The sequence below is a fragment of the Procambarus clarkii genome, chromosome 50 (assembly GCF_040958095.1).
Source record: "Procambarus clarkii isolate CNS0578487 chromosome 50, FALCON_Pclarkii_2.0, whole genome shotgun sequence".
Lineage (NCBI taxonomy): Eukaryota > Metazoa > Arthropoda > Malacostraca > Decapoda > Cambaridae > Procambarus > Procambarus clarkii.
Window position 1 is genome coordinate 32864184 of NC_091199.1, and position 26081 is coordinate 32890264.

Consider the following 26081-nt stretch of genomic DNA (forward strand, 5'->3'; position numbering starts at 1 on the left):
ATTTTCATTTTTTCCATAGCGCATGACCTGGAACTTATCTTCGTTAAACACCATATTATTTTCTGTAGCCCATAGAAAGACCTGATCTACATCTGACTGGAGGTTTGCCGTGTCCTCTATGTTGCCTACTCTCATGAAGATCCTAGTGTCATCTGCAAAGGATGATACAGTGCTATAGGTTGTGTTCTTGTCTATGTCCGATATGAGGATGAGAAAAAGTACTGGAGCAAGGACAGTACCTTGGGGGACTGAGCTCTTCACGATTGATGGGCTGGATTTTATTTTGTTGACTATTACACATTGGGTTCTGTTGGTCAGGAAATTGTAGATCCATCTGCCTATTTTTCCGGTAATTCCTTTTGAACGCATTTTATGTGCAATAACGCCATGGTCACATTTATCAAAAGCTTTTGCGAAATCTGTGTAAATTACATCAGCGTTTTGTTTGTCTTCCATAGCATCTAATGCCATATCATAGTGGTCCAGCAACTGCGACAGGCAAGAGCGCCCTGTTCTGAAACCATGATGTCCGGGGTTATGGAGATGCTGTGATTCCATGTATTTTGTGATCTTACTTCTTAGCACTCTCTCAAATTTTTTTATAATGTGCGATGTTAGTGCTATCGATCTGTAATTTTTTGCCTCTGCCTTATTTCCTCCTTTATGAAGTGGTGCTATCTCTGCTGTTTTTAGTATATCAGGAATAACGCCAGTATCTAGGCTATGTCTCCACAGAATGTGGAGGGCCTGCGATAATGTTTTTTTACAGCTCTTGATGAATATGGAGTTCCAAGAATCCGGGCCTGGTGCAAAGTGCATAGGAATACTGTTTATGGCTTCTTCAAAATCCAGTGGGGATAGGGTGACGTCTGATATATGATTTAATGTTGGTATCATATCCATGAAAAATTCATTTGGGTTATCAATCTTTAGTGCGTTTAATGGCTCACTGAAAATAGAGTCGTACTGCTTCCTCAGTAGCTCGCTCATTTCTTTGTTGTCATCGGTGAAAGTTCCATCTCCCTTTAGCAGGGGCCCGATACTAGATGTGGTTTTTGATCTTGATTTTGCATAGGAGAAAAAATATTTAGGATTTTTCTCTATTTCACTGATGGCCATTTCCTCTCTTTCCTCTCCTGGGTTTTGTATGATTCTTGTCGCTTGCGTTCAATTGTTTCTATTTCTTTACCTAACCTTCTTCGCCGTTCTTGAGATAGGGTGCGACTCTCAAGTTGTTTCGCAATTCGCTTTCTTCGCCTATATAGGGAACGACGTTCCCGTTCCAATCTGCATCTCTTCCTCTTTTTTCTTAGGTGTATGCGGTTTAAACATATTTCTAGTGCTACTGAGCTTATTTTTTCCAGGCACTGGTTCAGGTTTGCATTTTCTAGCTCTTCTTCCCAGTTTATTTCTGTGAAGTCCTGGTTTATTTGCTCCCAGTTTATCTGTTTATTATTGAAGTTGAATTTGCTGAAATCTCCTCCACCGGGAATCTGGACTGGTTTTGAAGGTCTACTCCCCATGGTTATCATAACTTCAATTAAGTTGTGATCTGAGTAACAGGTATTTGTAATCATTATGTTCCTGATCAATTCATCATTATTAGTGAAAATGAGGTCAAGCGTGTTCTCCTTCCTAGTTGGTTCTACTATTTGCTGGTTTAAGGCAAACCTGTCACACAACCGTAGCAGGTCATTTGCATGTGCCTGTTCATTTAGGCTACTTCCTGGTATTCTTTCTGATATTACTGTATTAGCCAGGTGCTTTCATTTCAGGTGCCGTAGGTTGAAGTCCCCAAGCAGGATGATGTTCGGAGCTGGATTTGTGAGGTTTGTGACGCTAGTGGAATCACCGGTGCATACAGTGTGGAGGACCGCGTAGAGCGACCTGACCTGACGGCCAGGTGGGGACTACCCGCCGTGGAACTGTTGACTGTGTTTGTTGGGTGGTGACTGTGACTCCAGAGATTTGTGTAGAGAAGAACCGACAACGTCAATCTACTAGCACTTAGAGATTCACCAAGTGGAAGGCGACGACGGAGCACCATCATCAACCATACATCATCATTACTCATCTAGTTGTGTGAGCGGGAAACAGACTGGTATGTACCCCCTCTCTGATCAATTAATCAGGTGTACAGTATGAGGTAAAATATTTTCAAATTCTTGTTCAGGATAGTATATATATTTAAAATCTCAGCGTGGCTCAATCTGGGTAGAAGTTACCGCTTACGAGCACTAGTGACACACGCACACACGCACACGCACGCATGCACTTAAGCCCACGTACGTATGCACGCACACACACACACACAAAGGCTAGAAGGGATTAACACCTTTCGTGGAAAGGAGATAAAACCTCTTATAATCCACCCCCCTCTCTTACCCCTTCTCTTAGCCCCTCTCTTACCTGCCATAAGCTGAACACCTCACCTCTTCTTAATCCCATCCCACGCGCACACACGTTCCCTCTCTCTCTCTCTCTCTCTCATGCTCTCTCTCCTTTGCTCTCTCTCTTTCTTGCTCTCTCTCTTGACAAGGGGCAAAATGGCAGGAGGCCGCAACAGGGACACGGGAAGCAGCCAGGGTGATCAGACGAAGGAATTGCTAACCCAAGTTCTGGAGGAATTCAGGAAGGAGATGAATGAAATGAGGATTACAATTAACAATCTGCAAAGTGAGCTGACATCAGCAAGGGAGGAGATCAAATCCCTCATAGAAAAAAATAAAGAGACCGAGCATCAGATTATCATCCAAAGGGAAGGTGGGACTGTTACATTGGAAGGAAATGCCTCTGTACCTGAAACATTTGCGGACATACTGAAAAAGAGCTCAGAAGCAATGGACACAGTGAGGGAGGTAGCGATGCAAGCAGCTACGTCCCAGGAAGCAGCAAGGTGCACCACTCAACTGCTGGAGAGAAAAAGATCAGTGGTAGTTGTATTCAGCAAAGAACAGGAAGGATCCAACAGGCAAGAATGGAATGGCAAGGATAGAGAGGCAGTACATGGGTTACTGAAGGGGTTACAGATGGAAGGGGCTCTACATAACATTGAGAAAGTTTCCAGGTTGGGCTGGTACAACAAGGACAGAAACCGACTTGTAAAGGTGGTGTTTACAAACGTAACCACGAAGGAGGATATTCTCGAAAAGAAGAGTCGTCTGCAGCATGTGGAGGGATACAAAAAAGTATTCCTGCAGAGGGACAGGACGAAGGAAGAGAGAGCCAGGGCAGCAGAGGCAAGGAGGAAGCGCAGGGAGAGAGGAGCAAACCAGGAAATCACAGCCCCCAACACAACAGTCCCAGAGACACGAGGGGAACCCAAAACCAGCATCCCAGCAACACCAGAGGGGAGGGCAACACCACCACCCCCCCCCCCCTCCGCATAGAAACCCTCCCTTCCCCTCACCCTACCTGCCCCGACCCAACCCTCCCTCCCCTTCACCCCATTCCGACCCTGACACCCCCATCCCCATTCCCATAATGTCCCCCCTCCCACCTTTCCCCCCCCCCTGTCCCCCCTCCCCCTTCATCCCATTCCCTTCCTATCCCTCCTCCCCCCCTCACCCCGTATCCTCCATGTCCCCCCTATCTCCTTAACCCACACCCTACCTGTCCCCCCTTCCCTTAAATCCCCACCCCCCACCCCAAAATCCTCTGAGATCCTGCAAACCACCTCACAGATCCTCTCACCCACGGAACAGCTTCCCACACCAGCAGAATGCTCACCAAGAAAGGGATATGAAAATGAACAGAAGACAGTGAGCTTCAACGTGATGTACACTAACATAGATGGGATTTCAAATGAAACAAGTGAACTTGGGGAAAGGACACCAGAAGAAAACCCAGACATAATACCACTCACTGAAACAAAGCTAACGAAAATCATAACAAACGCAGTGTTTCCACAGGGCTACTATGTAGTGAGGAAAGAGAGAGAAGGGAGAGGAGGAGGTGGTGTAGCTTTGCTACTGAGAGAAGGTTGGAGTTTCGAAGAGATGGTAATTCAGAACTGTGAAGGTTTCAGTGACTACATATCAGGCACCATAGCAACTGGAGGACAGAAAATTATAATAGTAGTCATATATAACCCCCCACCAAATGACAGAAGACCCAGACAGGAATATGATTGAAACAACTTGGCCACCATCAATATAATAGAGAGAGCAGCTTCTGTGGCTAGCAGGAACGGATCCAGACTTCTAATCATGGGAGACTTCAACCATGGGAAGATAGATTGGGGGAACAGAGACCCACATGGAGGCCCAGATACATGGAGAGCTAAGCTGCTAGATGTGGCAACAAGAAACTTTCAAAGTCAACACGTCAAGGGACCGACAAGAATGAGAGGAGGGGATGAACCAGCCTTGCTTGATCTGATATTTACCCTAATGAGTCGGATATAAGGGAAGTTAAGTTGGAATCTCCATTGGGAATGAGTGATCATAGTGTATTGAGCTTTGAGTACCTGGTTGAGCTGGGAATTATCACCCCCCAAAAAAGAACTGGGAACCAAAGGGCTGGCGTACTGAAAGGGAAACTATGAGGAAATGAATAAATTCCTATGGGAAATACATTGGGACACAGAACTCGGAACCAAGTCCGTACAAGACATGATAGACTATGTCACCCAAAAATGTCAGGAGGCTGAAAGCAGGTTTGTCCCAGCTCGACAGGAAAAAACAGAGAAGCAAAGGAAGAATCGGTTTGCTCAATGTTTGCTGACGACGCCAAAATTATGAGAAGGATTAAGACAGAGGAGGACAGCTTGAGGCTTCAAGAAGACCTGGACAAGCTGCAGGAATGGTCGAACAAATGCCTGTTAGAGTTTAACCCAAGCAAATGTAATGTAATGAAGATAGGGGTAGGAAGCAGGAGACCAGATACAAGGTACCATTTGGGAGATGAAATACTTCAAGAGTCAGAGAGAGAGAAAGACCTGAGGGTTGATATCACGCCAGACCTGTCCCTTGAAGCTCATGTCAAGAGGATAACAGCAGCAGCATATGCCAGGTTGGCTAACATAAGAAGGGCCTTTAGAAACTTGTGTAAGGAATCTTTCAGATCATTATATACCACATATGTCAGACCAATCCTGGAGTATGCGGCTCCAGCATGGAGTCCATATCTAGTCAAGCATAAGACTAAAATGGAAAAGGTTCAAAGGTTTGCCACCAGACTAGTACCCGAGCTGAGAGGTATGAGCTACGAGGAGAGACTACGGGAATTAAACCTCACTTCGTTGGAAGACAGAAGAGTTAGGGGGGACATGATCACTATATTCAAGATTCTCAAGGGAATCGACAGGGTTGATAAAGACAGGCTGTTTAACGCAAGGGGCACACACACAAGGGGACACAGGTGGAAACTGAGTGCCCAAATGAGCCACAGAGATATTAGAAAGAACTTTTTTAGTGTCAGAGTGGTTGACAAATGGAATGCATTAGGAAGTAATGTGGTGGAGGCTGACTCCATACACAGTTTCAAGTGTAGATATGATAAAGCCCAATAGGCTCAGGAACCTGTACACCTGTTGATTGACAGTTGAGAGGCGGGACCAAAGAGCCAGGCTTAACCCCCGCAAGCACAACTAGGTGAGTACAGTCCACGCGTCCACACGTGTAGACGTGAGACATAATAACCACCTAGAAAAGTTTCAGGGGAATTTACAGGGTGGACAAAGACAAACTCTTCAGCACTGGTGGGACACAAACAAGGGGACACAGGTGGAAACTTAGTACCCAGATGAGCCACAGAGATGTTAGAAAGATTTTTTTCAGTGTCAGAGTAGTTAATAAATGGAATGCACTAGAAAGTGATGTGGTGGAGGCTGACTCCATACATGACAGTCAGTCATGACAGTTTGACAGTCTCCGTGGTGCAGTGGTAAGACACTCGCCTGTCATTCCGCGAGCGTTTTGTCATGGGTTCGTATCCTGGCCGGGGAGGATTTACTGGGCGCAAATCTTTAACTGTAGCCTCTATTTAACGCAACAGTAAAATGTGTACTTGGCTGTAACAGCGATTCTTCGCGGTGGGGATCGTATTCCAGGAACCTGCCCGAAACGCTACGCATACTAGTGGCTGTACAAGAATGTAAGAACTCTTGTATATATTTAAAAAAAAAAAAAGTTTCAAATGTAGACATGATAGAGCCTAGTAGGCTCAGGAATCTGTACACCAGTTGATTGACAGTTGAGAGGCGGGACCAAAGAGACAAAGCTCTACCCCCGCAAACACAATTAGGTGAGTACACACACACACACACACACACACACACACACACACACACACACATACACACACACACTGTGTCTCTCTCTCTCTCTCTCTCTCTCTCTCTCTCTCTCTCTCTCTCTCTCTCTCTCTCTCTCTCTCTCTCTCTCTCTCTCTCTCTCTCTCTCTCTCTCTCTCTCTCTCGCCTTCCCTCTCTCTCTCGCCCTCCCTCCCTCTCTCCCTCTCTCTCTCTCCCTCTCTCCATTTCTCTCTCGCCCTCCCTCCCTCTCTCTCTCTCGCCTTCCCTCCCTCCCTCTCTCTCTCACCCTTCCTCTCTCGTCCTCGGCCTCTCCCTCTCCCCCTCCCTCGCCCTCCTCCCATACCTCGCCCTCTCCCCCTCCGTCGCCCTCCCCCATACCTCGCCCTCTCCTCCTCCTTCGCCCTCTCTCCCCTCCCTCGCCCTCTCCCCCCCCCTTTCGCCCTCTCCCCCTATCTCGCCCTCTTCCCTATCTGGCCCTACCCCTCTCTTTCTTGCTCTCTCACTTGCTCTCTGTCTTTTTTGCTCTCTATCTCTCTCTCTCTCCTTCTCTCCTCCTTCCTCTCTGCCCCCCTCCACCCCCTGCCTAACCCTATCAAAACTCATCAGAGAGAGGGAAAAAGATGACAGGAGGACACACCAGGGACACAGGGAACAGTCAAAGTGACCAAATGAAGGAAATGATAGCCCAAGTTTTGTAGGAATTCAGGAGGGAGATGCATGAAATGAAGAATACATTTAACAACCTGCAAAGTGAGCTGACAGCAGCAAGGGAGGTGATCAAATCCCTCACAGAGAAAACTAATGAGACTGAGCATCAGATAATCATCCAAAAGTAAGATGGAATTGTCGCATTGGAAGAAAATGCCTCTGTAACTGAAACATTTGCGGAAATAGTGAGAAAGTACAGAAGTTGTGGTCACAGTGAGGGAGGTAGCCATGCAAGCAGCAACCTCACAGAAGGTACAGAAGGTGCAACCTTGCAGGTGCACTGGTGCACCAGTGAGCTGCTGGAAAGAAAAAGATCAGTGATAGCTGTAAGCATCAAAGAACAAGAAGAATCCAATAGGCAAAAATGGAATAGCAAGGACAGAGAGGCAGTAAATGGGATACTAAGGAGGTTAACGATGGAAAGGGCTGAACAAAACAATGAGAAGGTTTTCAGGTTGAGCTGGTTCAACAAGGACAGAGACCGCCTGGTGAAGATAGTGTTTGCAAACGAGACCACGAAGGAGGTTATTCTAGAAAGGAAGAGTCATCTGCAGTATGTGGAAGAATACAAAAAGTATTCCTCCAGAGGGACAGGACGAAGGAGGAGAGAGCCAGGGCAGCAGAGGCAAAGAGAAAGTGCAGGGAGAGAGGAGCAAACCAGGAAATCACAGCCCCCAGCACAACAGTCCCAGAGACACGAGGGGAACCCACAACGAGCATCCCAGCAACACCAGAGAGAGGGCAACACCGCCACCCTCCTCTGCATAGAAACCCTCCCTAACCCTCACCTTACCTGCCCCCACCCAAATGCTCACTCAATCCTCCCTCCACACCCACCCCTGTCACTCCTCACCCATTCCCACCATGTCTCCCCTTCCCCCCCCCCCAAGTCCCCACTCCCCCTTCATCACATACCCTCCCTATCCCTCCTCCCCCCTCACCCCAAATCCTCCATGTCCCCCCTACCTCCTTACCTCATACCCTACCTGTCCCCCCTTCCCTTGAACCCCCACCCTCCATCCCAGAATCCACTGTGACCTTGTTAACCACCTCACAGATCTTCACACCTATTGAACAGCTTCCTCTGTCAACAGAACGCTCACCAAGAGGGGGACAAGAGAATGAACAGAAGAAAGTGAGCTTCAAGGCAATGTACACTAACATATATGGAATTACAAATAAAGCAAGTGAACTTGGTGAATAGGCAATAAAAGAAAACCCAGACAAAATAGCACTCACAGAAACAAATCTAACTAAAACCAAAATAAATGCAGTATTTCCACAGGGTTACTATGTAGTGAGGAAAGAGAGAGAAGGAAGAGGAGGTGGTGTAGCTTTGCTGATAAGAAAAGGCTGTAGTTTTGACGAGATGGTTGTTCAGGGCTGTGAAGATTTCAGTGACTACATAACAGGTACCATAGCAATTGGAGGACAAAAATTGTAGTAGTAGTCATATATAACCCCCACCAAATGACAAAAGACCCAGACAGAAAGATGATAGAAACAACATGGCCACCATCAATATAATAGAGAGAGCACTTTCTGTAGCTAGCAGGAACGGATCCAGACTACTAATCATGGGAGATTTCAACCACGGGAAGATATATTGGGAGAACAGAGACCCATATGGAGAACCGGACACATGGAGAGCCTAGCTGCTGGACATAGAAACAAAAAACTTTCTAAGCCAACACATCAAGGGACCGACAAGAATGAGAGGAGAGGGTGAACCAGCTATGCTTGATCTGATATTTACCCAAAATGAGTGGGATATAAGGGAAGTTAAGTTGGAAGCCCCCTTGGGAATGGGGTGATCACAGTGAATTGATCTTTGAGTACCTGGTAGAGCTAGGAATTATCTCCCCCAAAAAAGAACTGGGAAACAAACGGCTGTACGGCTGTGTGTACCGAAAGGGAAATTATGAGGAGATGAGAAAATTCTGAGTGGATATGCCATGGGACACAGAACTCACAACTAAGTCTGTATATGACATGATGGACTATGTCACCCAAGAGTGTCAGGAGACAGTAAACAGGTTTATTCTGGCCTGACAAGAAAAAAACGAGAAGCGAAAGAAGAATCCATGGTTTAATAGGGCAGGTATGAAAGCAAAGGAACAGAACAAAAGGGCGTGGAGGAACTTCCGACATAACAGAACACCAGCCAGTAGAGAAAGATACAAGAGAACCAGGAACGAGTAAGTTAGTGTGAGAAGAGAAGTTGAGAAAAAGTATGAAAAGGATATAGCTAATAAAGCCAAGACCGAACCAAAGCTACTACAAAGTCACATCAGGAGGAAAACAACAGTGAAGGAACAGGTAACGAAACTTAGAACGGGTGAGGACAGGTACACAGAGAATGACAAAGAGGTGTGTGAGGAACTCAACAAGAGGTTCCAGGAGCTCTTCACAATAGAACGAGGAGAGGTCACTGCGCTAGGAAAGGTGGCAGTAAACCCGGCAACCTTGGAGGGGTTCGAAATTACTAGAGATGAGGTCAAGAGGCACCTGTTGGATCTGAATGTGAGAAAGGCTGTTAGCCTGGACGGAATCTCACCATGGGTATTGAAAGAGTGCGCAGGAGCGCTCTGCTTGCCATTCTCCATAGTGTATAGGAGGTCACTGGAAACGGGAAACCTACCAGAAATATGGAAAGCTGCTAATGTAGTCCCAATATACAAAGATGATGACAAACAAAGGGCACTGAACTACAGGGAAGTGTCCTTAACTTGTATACCATGCAAGGTGATAGAGAAGATCGTGAGAAAACAGCTAGTAACACATCTGGAGAGAAGGGACTTCGTGACAACCCATCAACATGGGTTCAGGGATGGCAAATCTTGCCTTACAGGCTTAATAGTATTCTACGATCAGGTGCCAAAGATTAAGGAGGAAAGAGATGGATGGGCGGACTGCATTTTTTTAGATTGTCAGAAAGCCTTTGACACAGTACCCCATAAAAGGCTTATGCACAAACTGGAGAAACAGGCAGATGTAACTGGTAGGGCGCTCCAGTGGGTAAGGAAGTACCTAAGCAATAGGAAGCAGAGAGTTACAGTGAGAGGTGAGACCTCAGATTGGCGTGAAGTCACCAGTGGAGACCCACAGGGCTCTGTACTCGGACCTATCCTGTTTCTGATATAATGATCTCCCAGAGGGCATTGACTCATTCCTCTCAATGTTTGCTGACGACGCCAAAATTATGAGAAGGATTAATACAGAGGAGGACAGCTTGAGGCTTCAAGAAGACCTGGACAAGCTGCAGGAATGGTCAAACGAATGGTTGTTAGAGTTTAACCCAAGCAAATGCAATGTATTGAAGATAGGTGTAGAGAGCAGGAGGCCAGATACAGGTATCAGACTGGATTGTGGTTGAAGGCCGCACACCCAGTGGGACTGTGATTTGGCTGGCCTGTGGACAGGGTAGATTCGGCATAGTCATAGTGGATTCATCGTGGGCCACGGAAGAAGGAACCAGGGCTACCCAGAGTGAGCACCGTCGAACATCCAGTGTCTTCCGAGGAAGACGAACCAGTACATAATTGTGTAGATATAATCCCCACGTGTGACTGTTATTTATTTATACATGGTGGTGGAAAAAAAAAAAAAAAAAAAAAATATATATATATATATATATATATATATATATATATATATATATATATATATATATATATATATATATATATATATATATATATAAATTGGAATATGTGTATCCCTCCCCCTTTAGTTTTACTTGCATTACGGAACACACCCCTTGAAAGCCTCTACTAACTTGGGGCCGGATTCCAAAACTCTACTACCATCAGAGAAGGACCCGGTTGCATCCCAGAAGGGCCGTAACAGCATGGTTGCATCCTCTTGAGATGCTGGGGAAATTACGCTGTAAACATCTGGCACCATGCAGCACTGTACATGTGTAGGTTCTTTGCCTCCTATTCTTGGATTGAAATAATTAGTTTCGACAAATTTGCACAGTGCAGCATGATGCTTGCCCATTCTACACCTATTGCAGGTGTTCAGTGGGGTGTCACAGCTGTTAACATTATATGATTTGAGACGCCTAGTACATTTGTGTAACTGTTTGAGTCGTCTGACTCGTGTCTCTATTAAGGTAATCAGTACATTTGTACAGAGAATGTTTTATATTGCAAAAAAAACATAATCCCCATCCTACAGTTCGTTCAGGGAACACCGATTTAGGTGAAACTGCAACTACAGGTTGTGAAGGTTTTGCTGCATGCATTTGCTTGTTAATTATTCTCTTGTGAGTAATTGTTCTACTCAGGGGAGCAATTATTGGACTCTTGGAAGTACTTATTGGACTCTTGGGTCTTACTGATGAATCAGTGTTTGACCTGTTGTTATTACATTGATTATTAGTACCCTTATTACCTAATGACAGTGTCACTTTAGGAGTTTCAGGTAAGGAAACTGATGTGGGTACAGTTTCTGTGCATTCAGAAGAATTATTAAATGCCTGGTTTGCTGATTCATTTATTACATTACGCAAACCTGCAAGTATATCCTGCATTGACAGGACATTACCATTCTGGTATGTATACAATTTATTGCGTACCTCACCAGTCAATTTTCTCTGGATGATAATTTTAGTCATCCACTCAGCAGTGGGGTGATCCACCTCCTTGCTGAAGGAATTTAACAGTGACTCAAGCTGAAAACTAAAAGCTTGTAACGAGTCAACTGATTGTTCTGGTTGAGATAAATCTAGTAATTGGTGTACAAGGTTTATAACAGTCTTCTCATTGTCAGATGGCCTCCTGTGGCAAGCCCGCCACGTCAACACGCAGCCGGTCAGCAACAGCAGGGGAGGGGCAGAAACGCCCACACCACATGGCGACGAAAACCGCAACCACCCCAAACCACCAGAAGCCAGGCGACACGTCTGTACTTCACAGCAGCTCCAGGTCACTGGCTGTGAGTTAGAACCTTATAGGGCTTATATAGCTACTTGGACAGCTATGATACTTGCTCATACATATAAAGCAGGTATAGTTATTAACAGCCTAATATTTTCTTAAATAGGCTGATATTAATTTACCTCATTTGTAGGTTAGCTACCTACCTAATAATAAGCAACTAAGATTTGAGTAGTACTTTGTTGTCTCTACAGGAATTCTTTGGCCTAGCTCCTCAAAATCAGCTTTGGATGGGTAGTGACACTTCAGTAACACTCAAAGATGAACGTAGAAATAGGTAACGAAATATAATTACACAATAAATGGTTTATAAATCCCATCCTAATTAGGGTCAGCACTACATAAATAATAATTCACCAGCACTGTCTAACAGTACTAGTTAGGTAATAATTCTACCTATTAATGCAGCTAATGGTGTAGACTGAATTTGTACAAATCTAAGTACCGTTGCAGTCTAAAATATCCCACCTCTGCTTGGTTGGCATAACTACAATAAATGTGGTGCAATAATGTGTAAGATAGTGCTATATTTTTGGATTTTTTATAATTTTATATAATATATACACTTGTAGAAATTACGTGTATGAGAAATTTAATGAACACAATATTATTAATTGTCAATGGCAAGAATTCTACTGCCGTAAATAATGTTTAACATCTGAATGTACTTCCTAATTGAGGAAATATAATGTTATCAGGGTTAGCAATGATTAATTAATGGGATCAGTATTTTGGATTAGTATACTGGACCCTGAAATGTTTATGAATTCACTGACTTGGGTGAATCAGTAATTATTTATTTAATGTGGTTTAGGCTATAATAGGAGCTCTCTCTGATCACAGCTGTAAATGAAATATTTGTATAGGCTAATAATGGTGACACATAACTGGTGTTAGTAATAATTAATTATAGCTGAGGATAACTTATCTCGGCTATCTATCCGGTCTGAAGTGACCAAATTTTGTGAGGGAAAACTTGACTCATGTAATTCATTTAAATTTATGCTAATTTGATAGCTACAAAGGACCACCACTTTTTGAGAAAAAATGGAAAACAGGGTAGAACAAGTGATAAGATATTTTACTCCAGAAACTAGTGTCCTATGGATGTTCTCAATTAATAATGCATTGATTATTAAAGGGACTGTAATATGAGTCAAATCCTCCCACCCAAAATGGGGGCTTAATACTATAAATTAATTCATCCCTAGTACACTTGATCAGGCTGGTTCTTCCACGAAAAGGGTTAGTAAGATTTACTAAGAACTATTTAAAATTAGATAAAAATGTTATTAATTGATCATGGCAGAGAATAAATTGATTAATAATATTATATATATAAATGGGCATTAGACAAGATAATTAATCTTATCCTATGAAATTTGTAATGCCATATAATATGTAATTAAATTCATAGTACATATAAATTATATATAATTACGAGATATTATTGAATCTCAATAACACACAAATGTTAGTATGTAAATCAGTAAGAAATTTCAGCTGTGACAGTGAACAGTAGCATGGTTGTGGGGATGCATCATCTGGAACCTGCTGGAACATGTGACTCGCTAGCGTGGCAAGGAAGTAAATTTTTCCTCAGGCAGTTTCAACACACGCTGGAATTTCCAGTACAATGTAGGAATAGTTTACACTCTACTGAAGATGTCAAATTAGGCAAGAAAATAGATTGAAATTAATTCACTGGGGATGTACTTGTGTTTTGAGGAGGGGGCACGTCCTAACGACGAAATAAGAGTCAAGGTCAAATGTAAAGAGCTCTATACACCCAATACTAGAACAACTTAACCGTGTTGGTGTTCGCCGATGCAATCTTAGGATTGCTGATGGAGTAATTATGCACTCCAGGGTCAATTAATTGCAATGGTCAATCGCGAAGCTTGCTAAAGTGTCTCCTCTCTCTCTCAGTACTTGTTGCTGTCCTGATGTCTCGTGGCCAAGTCTCCTCCTCCTCCTCCCTCAACCCGTCTTGCCCGCGCATGCGTGCTCATGTTTCAGTAGAAAGTTAAATTCTTTCCCTTATGAATATTCTACTTAATGAATTAATGAGACTAGGGTTGCAATTATAGGGAGATAGATATTAGTTAAATTCTCAAATAGTAATTAATATTAACAGCGTTCTTATTAAATGAGAAATGGAGAGAAATTTCTGCTTCCTCCATGTTAATTTAAGATAACAGATATACTGTTATGTAGTGATCTTTTTGATGATAACACGTTGTTATTAGAACATTAAAGGTTATATTGTCAGTAATTCATGTAAAGAATACTGACAGAAGTCGAGAATATTTTTCAATTCTCTCGCATGTGGATAGTATTTATACCTCTGCAAAGTTGTCTGATGCAATATTGCCATCCTAAGTAGGAAGAATTTGGTATATGACGCACATATAGAAAAATATTAATTTCTGTTAGTTCTACAAATTAGTAGAGTTAGTAATCACTATGATTAATACAATGGTGATGTATTATAATACAAGAAATGATGTATTAATGTTGGAAAATTTCCAACAACCCCTCCCACTACCACCTCTCCCACTACCACCTCTCCCACTACCACCACTCCCACTACCACCACTCCAACAATCACCACCCACATTGCCACCATCAACTCTACACCCCACTCACACTATCACCACTCCTATGGGATAATCCTAGCAGGCTTTTTTTTCTTTTTCTTTTTATGAATATTAAATATTTACTTTATTTTATTTACAGTTGACTTTAATATTTCATTATTTTTCTTCTGAGTTAGTTAGTCGACTGTATATTCTGATTCAACCTGCTAAAACTTATGCACATAATTTGGGGGGACAATTTGTGGCTTAAACCACTTTGGTGTGGGTCCTTCATAAACCACAAATTGTTTACCTAGTCTTTGATATATATTATAAATCATAGCACATATGGTGGTCTAATCTACTATTATTACAGCAAATTAAATTATTAACTATTAATAAAATGTCTACAGTATGAAACACAAAAGAGCCTAAGCTGTTACTGTAGTTGTTGCCTACTAAGGGTGTGTAATGGCAGCATCAGATTGGGTGTGGCCCTGTGCCTCAGAGTGCCACGTAATGGCGGCTACCTGGAGGCCTGCAAGGCTTGATATACTTCAGGGTGAAATTTCTATAATTATGTTGGGAGCCAACTGTCTGCTGCAGTAACTTCCCTCACAATTACTTGTTTGGGATGTATGACATTAGTTAAAGCACACCAACATATTAAGGCACAGGTATGACATGAATAAGAGGGAAGTATAATGTTGAGTAAGTACTTGGTTGAGCTTTAAAGCTCAGTCATAACCGGCTACCTAACTAATATTACTTAAGTGTACACATTTATAATACAAGTATAATGCAGTCGGATACTCAAGTGTTATGTTGGGTAGTAGAACTGCTGTGGTAGCTCCATGACAGAGTAAAATATCTGTCGTGGGAGGCTCGTATCACAATTCTCCAACAGCACTCTCATGTTTTTTTTTTTTTATGATTCTCAGGCGTACGTGACGACGCCTCTAGGGAAGCCGCCTAAAATATTTGGTGGTTCTATTTATGATTAAGGAATAGAGAGTTAAGCTATATTCCTGGTGATGAAAAGAATATTCAGTCCTAATGAATACTTTTTTATTAAGTTTAAACACTAGACTGTTGTTTTAAAAAAAGATGAGATATATATAAATACGTCTGTTGTATGACGTCACAGAATAACCCATTCTCCTTTTCTTTCATGGGTTACTTATGTTATTTTGTGTGTCGGATTTCCGACAACTCCCTCTACTACCACCCAAACTACAACCACACTCATTAACACCACCCACACTACCACCACTCCCAATACCAACTCTCATTCTACCACTGCCTACACTACTACCACTACCACCACTCCTACTACCACCACCTACACTCCCACTAGCACTACCCACACTACCACCACCCACACTACCACCACCCACACTACCACTACTTACACTATCACCATCTACACTACCACCACCAACACTACTACTACCACCATTCTCTCTACCACCACCCACACTATCAACACTCACTACCACCACCCACATTACCACCACCCACATTACCACCACCCACACTACCACCACCTACACTACCCAAACTTAACTACCACTACTCCCACTAATACTAACCACACTACCACCACTCCTCCCAATTCCACCACCCACACTACGACCACCAACACTAGCACTACCCAAACTGCCACTCCCACTACCATCACTCACACTACCAACACTCCCTCTACCACCACCCACACTACCATCACTTATACTACCACCAACTACAATACAACCACCCAAACTACCACCACTCCCACTACCACCCCTTGGGGAGCCGGTCGGCCGAGCGGACAGCACGCGGGACTTGTGATCCTGTGGTCCTGGGTTCGATCCCAGGCGCCGGCGAGAAACAATGGGCAGAGTTTCTTTCACCCTATACCCCTGTTACCTAGCAGTAAAATAGGTACCTGGGTGTTAGTCAGCTGTCACGGGCTGCTTCCTGGGGGTGGAGGCCTGGTCGAGGACCGGGCCGCGGGGGCACTAAAGCCCCGAAATCATCTCAAGATAACCTAACCACTACTCACACTACCACCACCCACATTACCACCACTACCACTTGCAACACTCCCACTATCACCACTTCCACTACCAGCATCCACACTCCCACCCACACTACCACCACCCCTCATTACCACCACTCACACTACCACCACTCCCACTACCATCACTCCCTCTACCACCATTCTCCTTACCACCACTCTCTCTACCACTACCACCACTCCCACTATCACCTCCCACACTATCACCACTCCCACTACCAAACGTTGCATTACCACCACCCCACACAATCACCACTCCCACTACCACCCCTCCCAATACCACTACCAACACTTCCACCACACACACTGCCACCACTACCACCACAACACTACCACAACCCACACTACCAACACTCCCTCTACCACCACCCACATTACTACCACTTATTCTACCGTCACCTACACTACCACCACTACCACTATCACCACTCCCACTACTCCTACTACCACAATTCCCACTACCGCTACTCCTACTACCACAATTCCCACTACCCTGACCCATACTACTCCCTCTACCATCATTCCTTCTTCTGCCTCTCCATTTACTGACACTCCCACTACTGTCACACCCACTACCATCACTCCCACTACCACCACCTTCACTACCACCACTTCCCCTACCATCACTCCCACTACTGCCTCTCTAACTACCGACACTCCCACTACCCACACCACACTCACTACTACCACTCCCACTACCACCTGACAGCTGGGTGGACAGGACTTTGGATTCGTAGTCCTGAGGTTCTGGGTTCAATTCCAGGTGGAGGTGAAGACAAATGGGCAAAATATTTCTCTCACCCTGATGCCCCTGTTACCTAGCAGTAAATAGGTACCTGCGAGTTAGACAGCTGCTACGGGCTGCTTCCTGCGGGGGGGGGGGTGTAACAAAAAGGAGGCCTGGTCGAGGACCAAGCCACGGGAACGCTAAGCCCCGAAATCATCTCAAGATAACCACCACCCCCAATACTGCCACTCCCTCTACCACCACCCCCACTACTGCCACTCCCTCTACCACCATTCTCTTTTCTGCCATCCCACTACCGATACACCCACTACTACCACCCCCATTACTGCTATTCACATTACCTCTACCACCACTACCCAGCTCATGTAGCTGTACTCACGTTGTAGTCACCTAGCTGTATTAACCTGCTACCTGTACCTAACCTAGCTGTGCTAACTCATTACTTTTACTCCTCTACTTGCAGACGAGGAGTCACAATAACGTGGCTGAAATATGTTGACTAAACCACACATTAGAAAGTGAAGGAACGACGACGTGTCGGTCCGTCCTGGACCATTCTCAAGTCGATTGTAATGAGGGAATGTTGTTGTTGTTGTTGTTACAGATTTAGCTACTCAGGACGAAGTGTCCATGTAGCACGGGCTATGGTGACCCCGTAATTGAGTTTTGCTATATGCTAGGTGACTACAACGTGAGTACAACTACATGTGCTGGGTAGTGGTGGTAGAGGTAGTGACAGTATTGGTGGTGGTAGTGGGAGTGTCGGTAGTGGGAGTGGCAGAAGAGGGAGTTTTTTTTTTTTTTTAAAACAGAGTAAGTACAGCGTATAGTAACCATATAAACAGGAAAGCACAGAATAACAAAGAACACAGAATAACAACAACACAGATAACAAGTAACACTGATCAACACAAAAGTGAAAACAAAGAATAACATAAAACACATAAGAACACACACAAAAGCAGCACCACCCAGACGGGGCGCGCCAAAAGCGTCAGTAATTACAAAAGCGCACAAGGAGCACAATAAACCAAGGGTAAAGTATAAACAGGAATACACATACAAAGAAACACATACAATAATAACACAAACGCAAAACACACGCACCATGTGCCACACCACACAACAGCAGACAACACACGCACCATGCGCCACACCACACAACAGCAGACAACACACGCACCATGCGCCACACCACACAACAGCAGACAACACACGCACCATGCGCCACACCACACAACAGCAGACAACACACGCACCATGCGCCACACCACACAACAGCAGACAACACACGCACCATGCGCCACACCACACAACAGCAGACAACACACGCACCATGCGCCACACCACACAACAGCAGACAACACACGCACCATGCGCCACACCACACAACAGCAGACAACACACGCACCATGCGCCACACCACACAACAGCAGACAACACACGCACCATGCGCCACACCACACAACAGCAGACAACACACGCACCATGCTCCACACCACACAACAGCAGACAACACACGCACCATGCGCCACACTACACAACAGCAGACAACACACGCACCATGCTCCACACCACACAACAGCAGACAACACACGCACCATGCGCCACACCACACAACAGCAGACAACACACGCACCATGCGCCACACCACACAACAGCAGACAACACACGCACCATGCGCCACACCACACAACAGCAGACAACACACACACCATGCGCCACACCACACAACAGCAGACAACACACGCACCATGCGCCACACCACACAACAGCAGACAACACACGCACCATGCGCCACACCACACAACAGCAGACAACACACGCACCATGCGCCACACCACACAACAGCAGACAACACACGCACCATGCGCCACACCACACAACAGCAGACAACACACGCACCATGCGCCACACCACACAACAGCAGACAACACACGCACCATGCGCCACACCACACAACAGCAGACAACACACGCACCATGCGCCACACCACACAACAGCAGACAACACAAGCACCATGCGCCACACCACACAACAGCAGACAACACACGCACCATGCGCCACACCACACAACAGCAGACAACACACGCACCATGCGCCACACCACACAACAGCAGACAACACACGCACCATGCGCCACACCACACAACAGCAGACAACACACGCACCATGCGCCACACCACACAACAGCAGACAACACACGCACCATGCGCCACACCACACAACAGCAGACAACACACGCACCATGCGCCACACCACACAACAGCAGACAACACACGCACCATGCGCCACACCACACAACAGCAGACAACACACGCACCATGCGCCACACCACACAACAGCAGACAACACACGCACCATGCGCCACACCACACAACAGCAGACAACACACGCACCATGCGCCACACCACACAACAGCAGACAACACACGCACCATGCGCCACACCACACAACAGCAGACAACACACGCACCATGCGCCACACCACACAACAGCAGACAACACACGCACCATGCGCCACACCACACAACAGCAGACAACACACGCACCATGCGCCACACCACACAACAGCAGACAACACACGCACCATGCGCCACACTACACAACAGCGGACAACACACGCACCATGCGCCACACCACACAACAGCAGACAACACACGCACCATGCGCCACACCACACAACAGCAGACAACACACGCACCATGCGCCACACCACACAACAGCAGACAACACACCACATAATCGAGAACACAATAACAAACATGTTAATATAACACTGTAAATACAACATAGTAAGTAAATGCAGGAAAATAACAATGGAATACAACAAAGCAATACACAGCACAGTACATAAAATAAAGGAAACAGAACACATTAGCATTACATAGTAAAATAACATAGTAAAAATAAAGGAATCGGTATAGTACAAACCGACATTGGAACATATAACACAGTAAAATGACACAGATAACAGAACAAATTGTAAAAAAGCATAAACACACAAACAAACAACACATGCCACCCATACGGGGCGTGCCAACAGGAACCATAATGAAAAGCACAAAACACAAGGCAGCAAGACAAAATGACAATGAACACAAGCATACAAAAAACACACAACAATGGAACACATACGAGACAAACACAGCCACCCAGCACACAAACCCGACCCCCACAGATAGAGGACGGCCAGCCACCAAGCAGAAAAAACACCCACGCACCGGACACATCAGGAGAGAGACAGACATGCCACGCAACACCACAACACACCCATACCCACCCACACACAAACAAAACCCTGCCACACAAGGTAACCAAGCAAACCCCAGCACACACAAAACCCCAAAGACAAAAAAACACAGACATCCCAAACCCCCACCCACCAGAGGGAACCGAATCAAAGGAACACGCACACAAACACACACAACCACACCCACAGGACCTGTCACGCCAGACCTGTCCCGTGAAGCTCATATCAAGAGGATAACAGCAGCAGCATATGCCAGGTTGGCTAACATAAGAACGGCCTTTAGAAACTTGTGTAAGGAATCTTTCAGAACATTATATACCACATATGTCAGACCAATCCTGGAGTATGCGGCACCAGCATGGAGTCCATATCTAGTCAAGCATAAGACTAAAATGGAAAAGGTTCAAAGGTTTGCCACCAGACTAGTACCCGAGCTGAGAGGTATGAGCTACGAGGAGAGACTACGGGGAATTAAACCTCACTTCGTTGGAAGACAGAAGAGTTAGCGGGACATGATCACCACATTCAAGATCCTCAAGGGAATCGACAGGGTTGATAAAGACTGGCTGTTTAACACAAGGGGCACATGCACTAGGGGACACAGGTGGAAACTGAGTGCCCAAATGAGCCACAGAGATATTAGAAAGAACGTTTTTAGTGTCAGAGTGGTTGACAAATGGAGTGCATTAGGAAGTGATGTGGTGGAGGCTGACTCCATACACAGTTTTAAGTGTAGATATGATAGAGCCCAATAGGCTCAGGAACCTGTACACCTGTTGATTGACAGTTGAGAGGCGGGACCAAAGAGCCAGAGCTCAACCCACACAAGTACAACTAGGTGAGTACAACTAGGTGAGTACAGGAACCCACCACCTACACCAACGCAGCACCCCGGACATACTCGACCATGAACCAAGCATCAAAAACCCTAGGAAAGGAGCGACGCAACCACCACATAGTATAAGACAGACGGCCTTTCAAAAAGCCCAAAAGCTTCCCCACCCCATACCCCTCCATCCTACCAACCCATAAACAAAAAATATAGTCCGCTAACAACACCCCAAGCGTGTTACGCACCCGCCTGGAGCCCTGAGGGAACGAAAAAAAAAAAACGCAATAGGTCAACCTGCACCCCTGGACCACAAAAGGCTGCAATGACATCCCGCAACCACCCAACCAAACCCTGAACCCGCGCACAAAAATAAAAGACGTGCAACTGAGTCTCACGTCTCCCAGAATGAACACAACTATCAGAGGCGACCAAACCCAACATAAAGAGCCTCGCATTCGTAGCCAAAGACTCATGCAAATATCGAAAAACCAACTCACGCGTCCGTGGCACAATACACGGCCCACTCAACACCTCCCACACATTCCCCCAGTCGAAACAAGGGTACAAACTTTCGATCCTGGGAGGCACCCGAGAGGCCAGCGCCCCATACACCTCTCGATAACCAAAAGAGACAAACCCAGGAAATTGACAAAGTGCCCGAAGGATCAAAACCGCCCACGAATACACTGGAGGCGTATACAGGGCCACCTCCTGGCAACGATCCAGAGCAAGCAAAAAACTAAACCTCATAGAGCAGTAAAACAACCCCAAGGAGTTTAACCCACCCCCTAACACCAAACTCCTCCAAACCAACCCCCAAAACAAAGCCAACGCCTTCACATAGACATCAGGAATACCAATTCCACCTTCTGACACCTTAAGGCATAACGTAGATCGACGAACCGGATAATACCGGCAACACCACACATAACGATACACCAAACTTTCCAGAGCGTGAGCCTTCCGCCGATCCAACGGAAAACACTGCACAACAAACCAGACCCACGACAAGACCTTACAAGACACGACAATCGCCCGCTGGTAAATAGTCAGGGCCCGTTGCGACAACATCCCCACAGCTACGCCCCCCCCCCCCCCCCCCGCGAAACTGCCTCCCAATTAAACTCCAAAGACTGCACATACGACCTGAACCACGTAATCCCCAGAACCCGAATGGACTGAACCACCGGAAACCAAGAACCAGACCACACCCAACGAGAGGTCCAACCCCCCCAACCCCAGAAGACAAGACTTTCCACGATTGACCAAAGCCCCTGTAGCCGACTCAAACTGAAGCACCAAATCCTGAACAGCAGGCACAGAACCCTCAGAGGCAACAAACAAGACCATATCGTCCGCATAACCACAAATCTTGAGGGACAAGCCATTCGGCAAACACGGTGAGACAACTGAACGACAAGCACGCAGTGCGTGAACAAAGGGCTCCTGAAACAGAATATAGAGAAGCACCGACAGAGGACACCCCTGTCGAACCGAACGCCGAATAGCGAAGGGAGCACTAAGGAACCCATTGACACACACCCTACTACTACAACCAGCATACAACATCCGTATCCAGCCCACAAACTGGGGCGGGAAACCAAACCTCTCCAGGACCTGCAAAACAAACCCAATTGGCACGCGATCAAAAGCCTTGGACCAATCCAGGCTTATCATGGCCGCAGGAACACCAGACTCCTCCACATAGAGGAGCAAATCCCGTAAAAGGGAATTGCATTGCACCAGCGACCTACCCGGAACGCCACAAAACTGACCCCAAGAGATCGCCGACCACACAACCGAGCGCAAACGTCCAGCCAACAACTTGGAAATAATCTTGTAATCCACATTTAGCAACGTAATAGGCCGCCAATTTGCAAAAAAACGTAAGTCCTCCGGCTTCGGAAGAAGCCGCACAAGACAATCATTTTGCAAAACGGACAGAGACAAACTCCGAAGACAAAACCGAACCACCTTCAAAAAATCGGCACCAAGCACATCCCAAAACTCGACATAGAACTCCATCGGAAACCCATCCGACCCTGGAACCTTACCACGACGAAAGGACCGCACAACCTCCCAAAGCTCCGAAGGGCTTACCTCCCGCACAAGACCAACACAATCCATACCCGACAACCCTGGTGCACAGTGTTGGAGGAAGGACTCCATCAACCCCTCATCCCCCGCAATCACCCCATACAAAGACTCCAATTCACCACGCACATAATGCAAAACCGCCCCGTGTCCGACAAAACCGAACCGTCCGGCCGATGAAGACCTGCCAACAAAACAGAGGCACGCCCCACCCGTTCCCTCCGCAGTAAAAACTGCGAGAGCTTCTCACTACACAACCGTTCCTCCAACCTAGCCCGCACAAGTACCCCCTCAGCCATCTCCTCCCTCAGCCCACAAATGAGATCCTTACACACTGAGATCTCCCGAAACCTATCTAAACCCTGATTCAGCAACCCATACAGGCGAAATAACCGCGCCTGCAAGACCCTCAACAGACCAAACCTTCCCGACGCCTCCCGCTTCGCCATCACCCAAAAAAACGACCGACATTCCACCTTAGCCCACTCCCACCACTCCAGGACCGAGGGAAACGCCCCCTTCCAAGCGGCCAAAACAGCCCACCGGGCCCGGAACTGGGCACACACAACAGGGCATTTCAGGAACCCACAATTCAGTTTCCACCAGCCACGGCCAACCCACACCTGGCTGCAAATCCCCACCTGCAACACCACCATGCAATGGTCCGAGAACCCCACGGGAACCGTCTGCAACGAAAAAACCGAACCACCCCCAGTAGGCACGTAAAAACGATCAAGGCGAGAGCAAGCCCCACGCGAGAGAAAATTGTACTCCAAAGGACCCCGTTGCAACACGGCCGCATCGCGAAACCCGCAACTCTTCAAGGTAGCAGTCAAAGCCAGCGAGATACTCGCTGGACGAAGACTATTGCTATCCCACGGCGCCGTAATTCAATTAAAATCCCCCCCCCCCCAAAATCATCCCCCTCGTATCGTGCCGCAAAAAATGCAGCACATCACGGGAAAAGAAAACCTCCCGGTTCTGCCTTTGTGCCGCCCCAGATGGCACGTACACATTCAAGAGAGAGATCTCAGACCCCAAAAAGGAGACCCGAACTAACAGCACCCGACCACCCTCGTCCATCTCCGTGTGAAGCACGGAAATCGGGGCCCGCTTAGAAAGCAGGATCAACGTACCTCCACGCAAGCCATGCGAAGGGTTTAACACCACCGTAAACCCCTCAGCCAACACATGTAACAAACCCACTTCCTGCACAAAAGCCACATCCACCCTCCACTCACGCAGCATCGACACCAGGCCCAATTGCACAGCCACAGAAAGCAAACCATTCACATTCAACAAAGCACACGTTAATTTAGGATCCATTGGAAAAAGAGATAAACCCTATCTAACCACAAAACCGTCAGACCGGTCCGGCCGACACCCCGTGTATGGAAGCAGTAGCAGCCGCCACCGAGTTCCCAGGCGACGGAGACGCACTCCCCACAGGGGGCGGGGGGGGGGGGGGGGGGAGGCCAGAGTCCTTCCGGAACTTCATCACAAGGCCGTGATCATCACTACCACAGTCCCCCGGATCCACCACCGCCCACTCCGGGCTCTGTACCCCAGGGGACCCACATACGAGATCACCAGGAGGGTCCACAACACACCCTCTACCGCCGGGCACCGATGGGTCTACTACAGACACCGCCACACCCTCACCATCACCGACACTCGCATCAGGCTCTAACCTCCGCACCGAAGGCCCTCGGTCCCCGGAGCGACCACTCCTGTTCGTCTTCCGGCGCTTCGTCTGAGAGCCAGCTAGACCCTGGACAGCAGTGGTGGAAGGACGATGAGAGGGGCGACCCCCTTCCAAGAACTCATCTGCCTCCAAGGGTTCCACACCAAGGGCAGAGGCACATACCAATCCAGGCGCACCAGAATCTGGCGCGACATCCTCCACCGGCGACAACGAAGCGTCAACATCGACGGCTATGGCAACCGGAGGCGGATGCACCTCCACATGCGTGACCACCGCACTACCACCCACACCAGGGGGGTCCACAGACATCGGACCCGGCACGTCAGCACCAGTGGGGTGCACTGCACCCACAACGCCATCATCACCGGTAGGTGCAGGGGGAGGCTTCAACCCGGCAGGATCATCCCCCAGGTCCACAAGGCCATGTAGAGGTGGAAAATCCTCTTCTCGGAAGACACTGACCAACCGGACGGTGCCATTACGGCAACCAGCAGCCTGGTGTCCAGCCATACCGCACCGAAAACATGTGCGCTCCTGTCCCGCATAAAAGCACTGCACCTTAAACCCCAGCAGCACCATCGACGACGGGATCGCCTTCCTCAGCTTCATGGTAATCGTGCGGACACCCATCAGGACGCCACGAAGACGGCCAGACCTCAGCACATTCGCCCGACAGGCGAGAACACTCCCATATCCCCCAAGAACCGGCGGGGCAGGCTCTCAGGGAACTCAAACGGCAGCCCCCGCACCACCACAAATGTCACTTGAACACACAAGTCCGTTACAGAAACCGTACCCGCCGCGCCAGACAAAGGTACAGTACGCCCATCATACTTGTCGACCACATCCCGGTACACCACAGCGTCAGTCAGCTTAACCAAGGCCCGATGTTCCCCAGCCAGCTG

The 26081-nt window shown here is 46.9% G+C and overlaps 1 protein-coding gene across 1 annotated transcript in view; it reads right to left on the reverse strand.

The window, feature by feature from the left end:
- LOC138351741 (collagen alpha-2(I) chain-like) overlaps positions 1 to 25785 on the reverse strand; it is a 93267-nt gene extending 67482 nt beyond the window's left edge. Inside the window, exon 1 of the mRNA XM_069303769.1 lies at positions 25054 to 25785. Within this exon, the coding sequence (XP_069159870.1) occupies positions 25054 to 25785 (732 nt within the window). The remainder of the gene's footprint in view (positions 1 to 25053) is intronic.
- Positions 25786 to 26081: the final 296 nt, after the last annotated feature.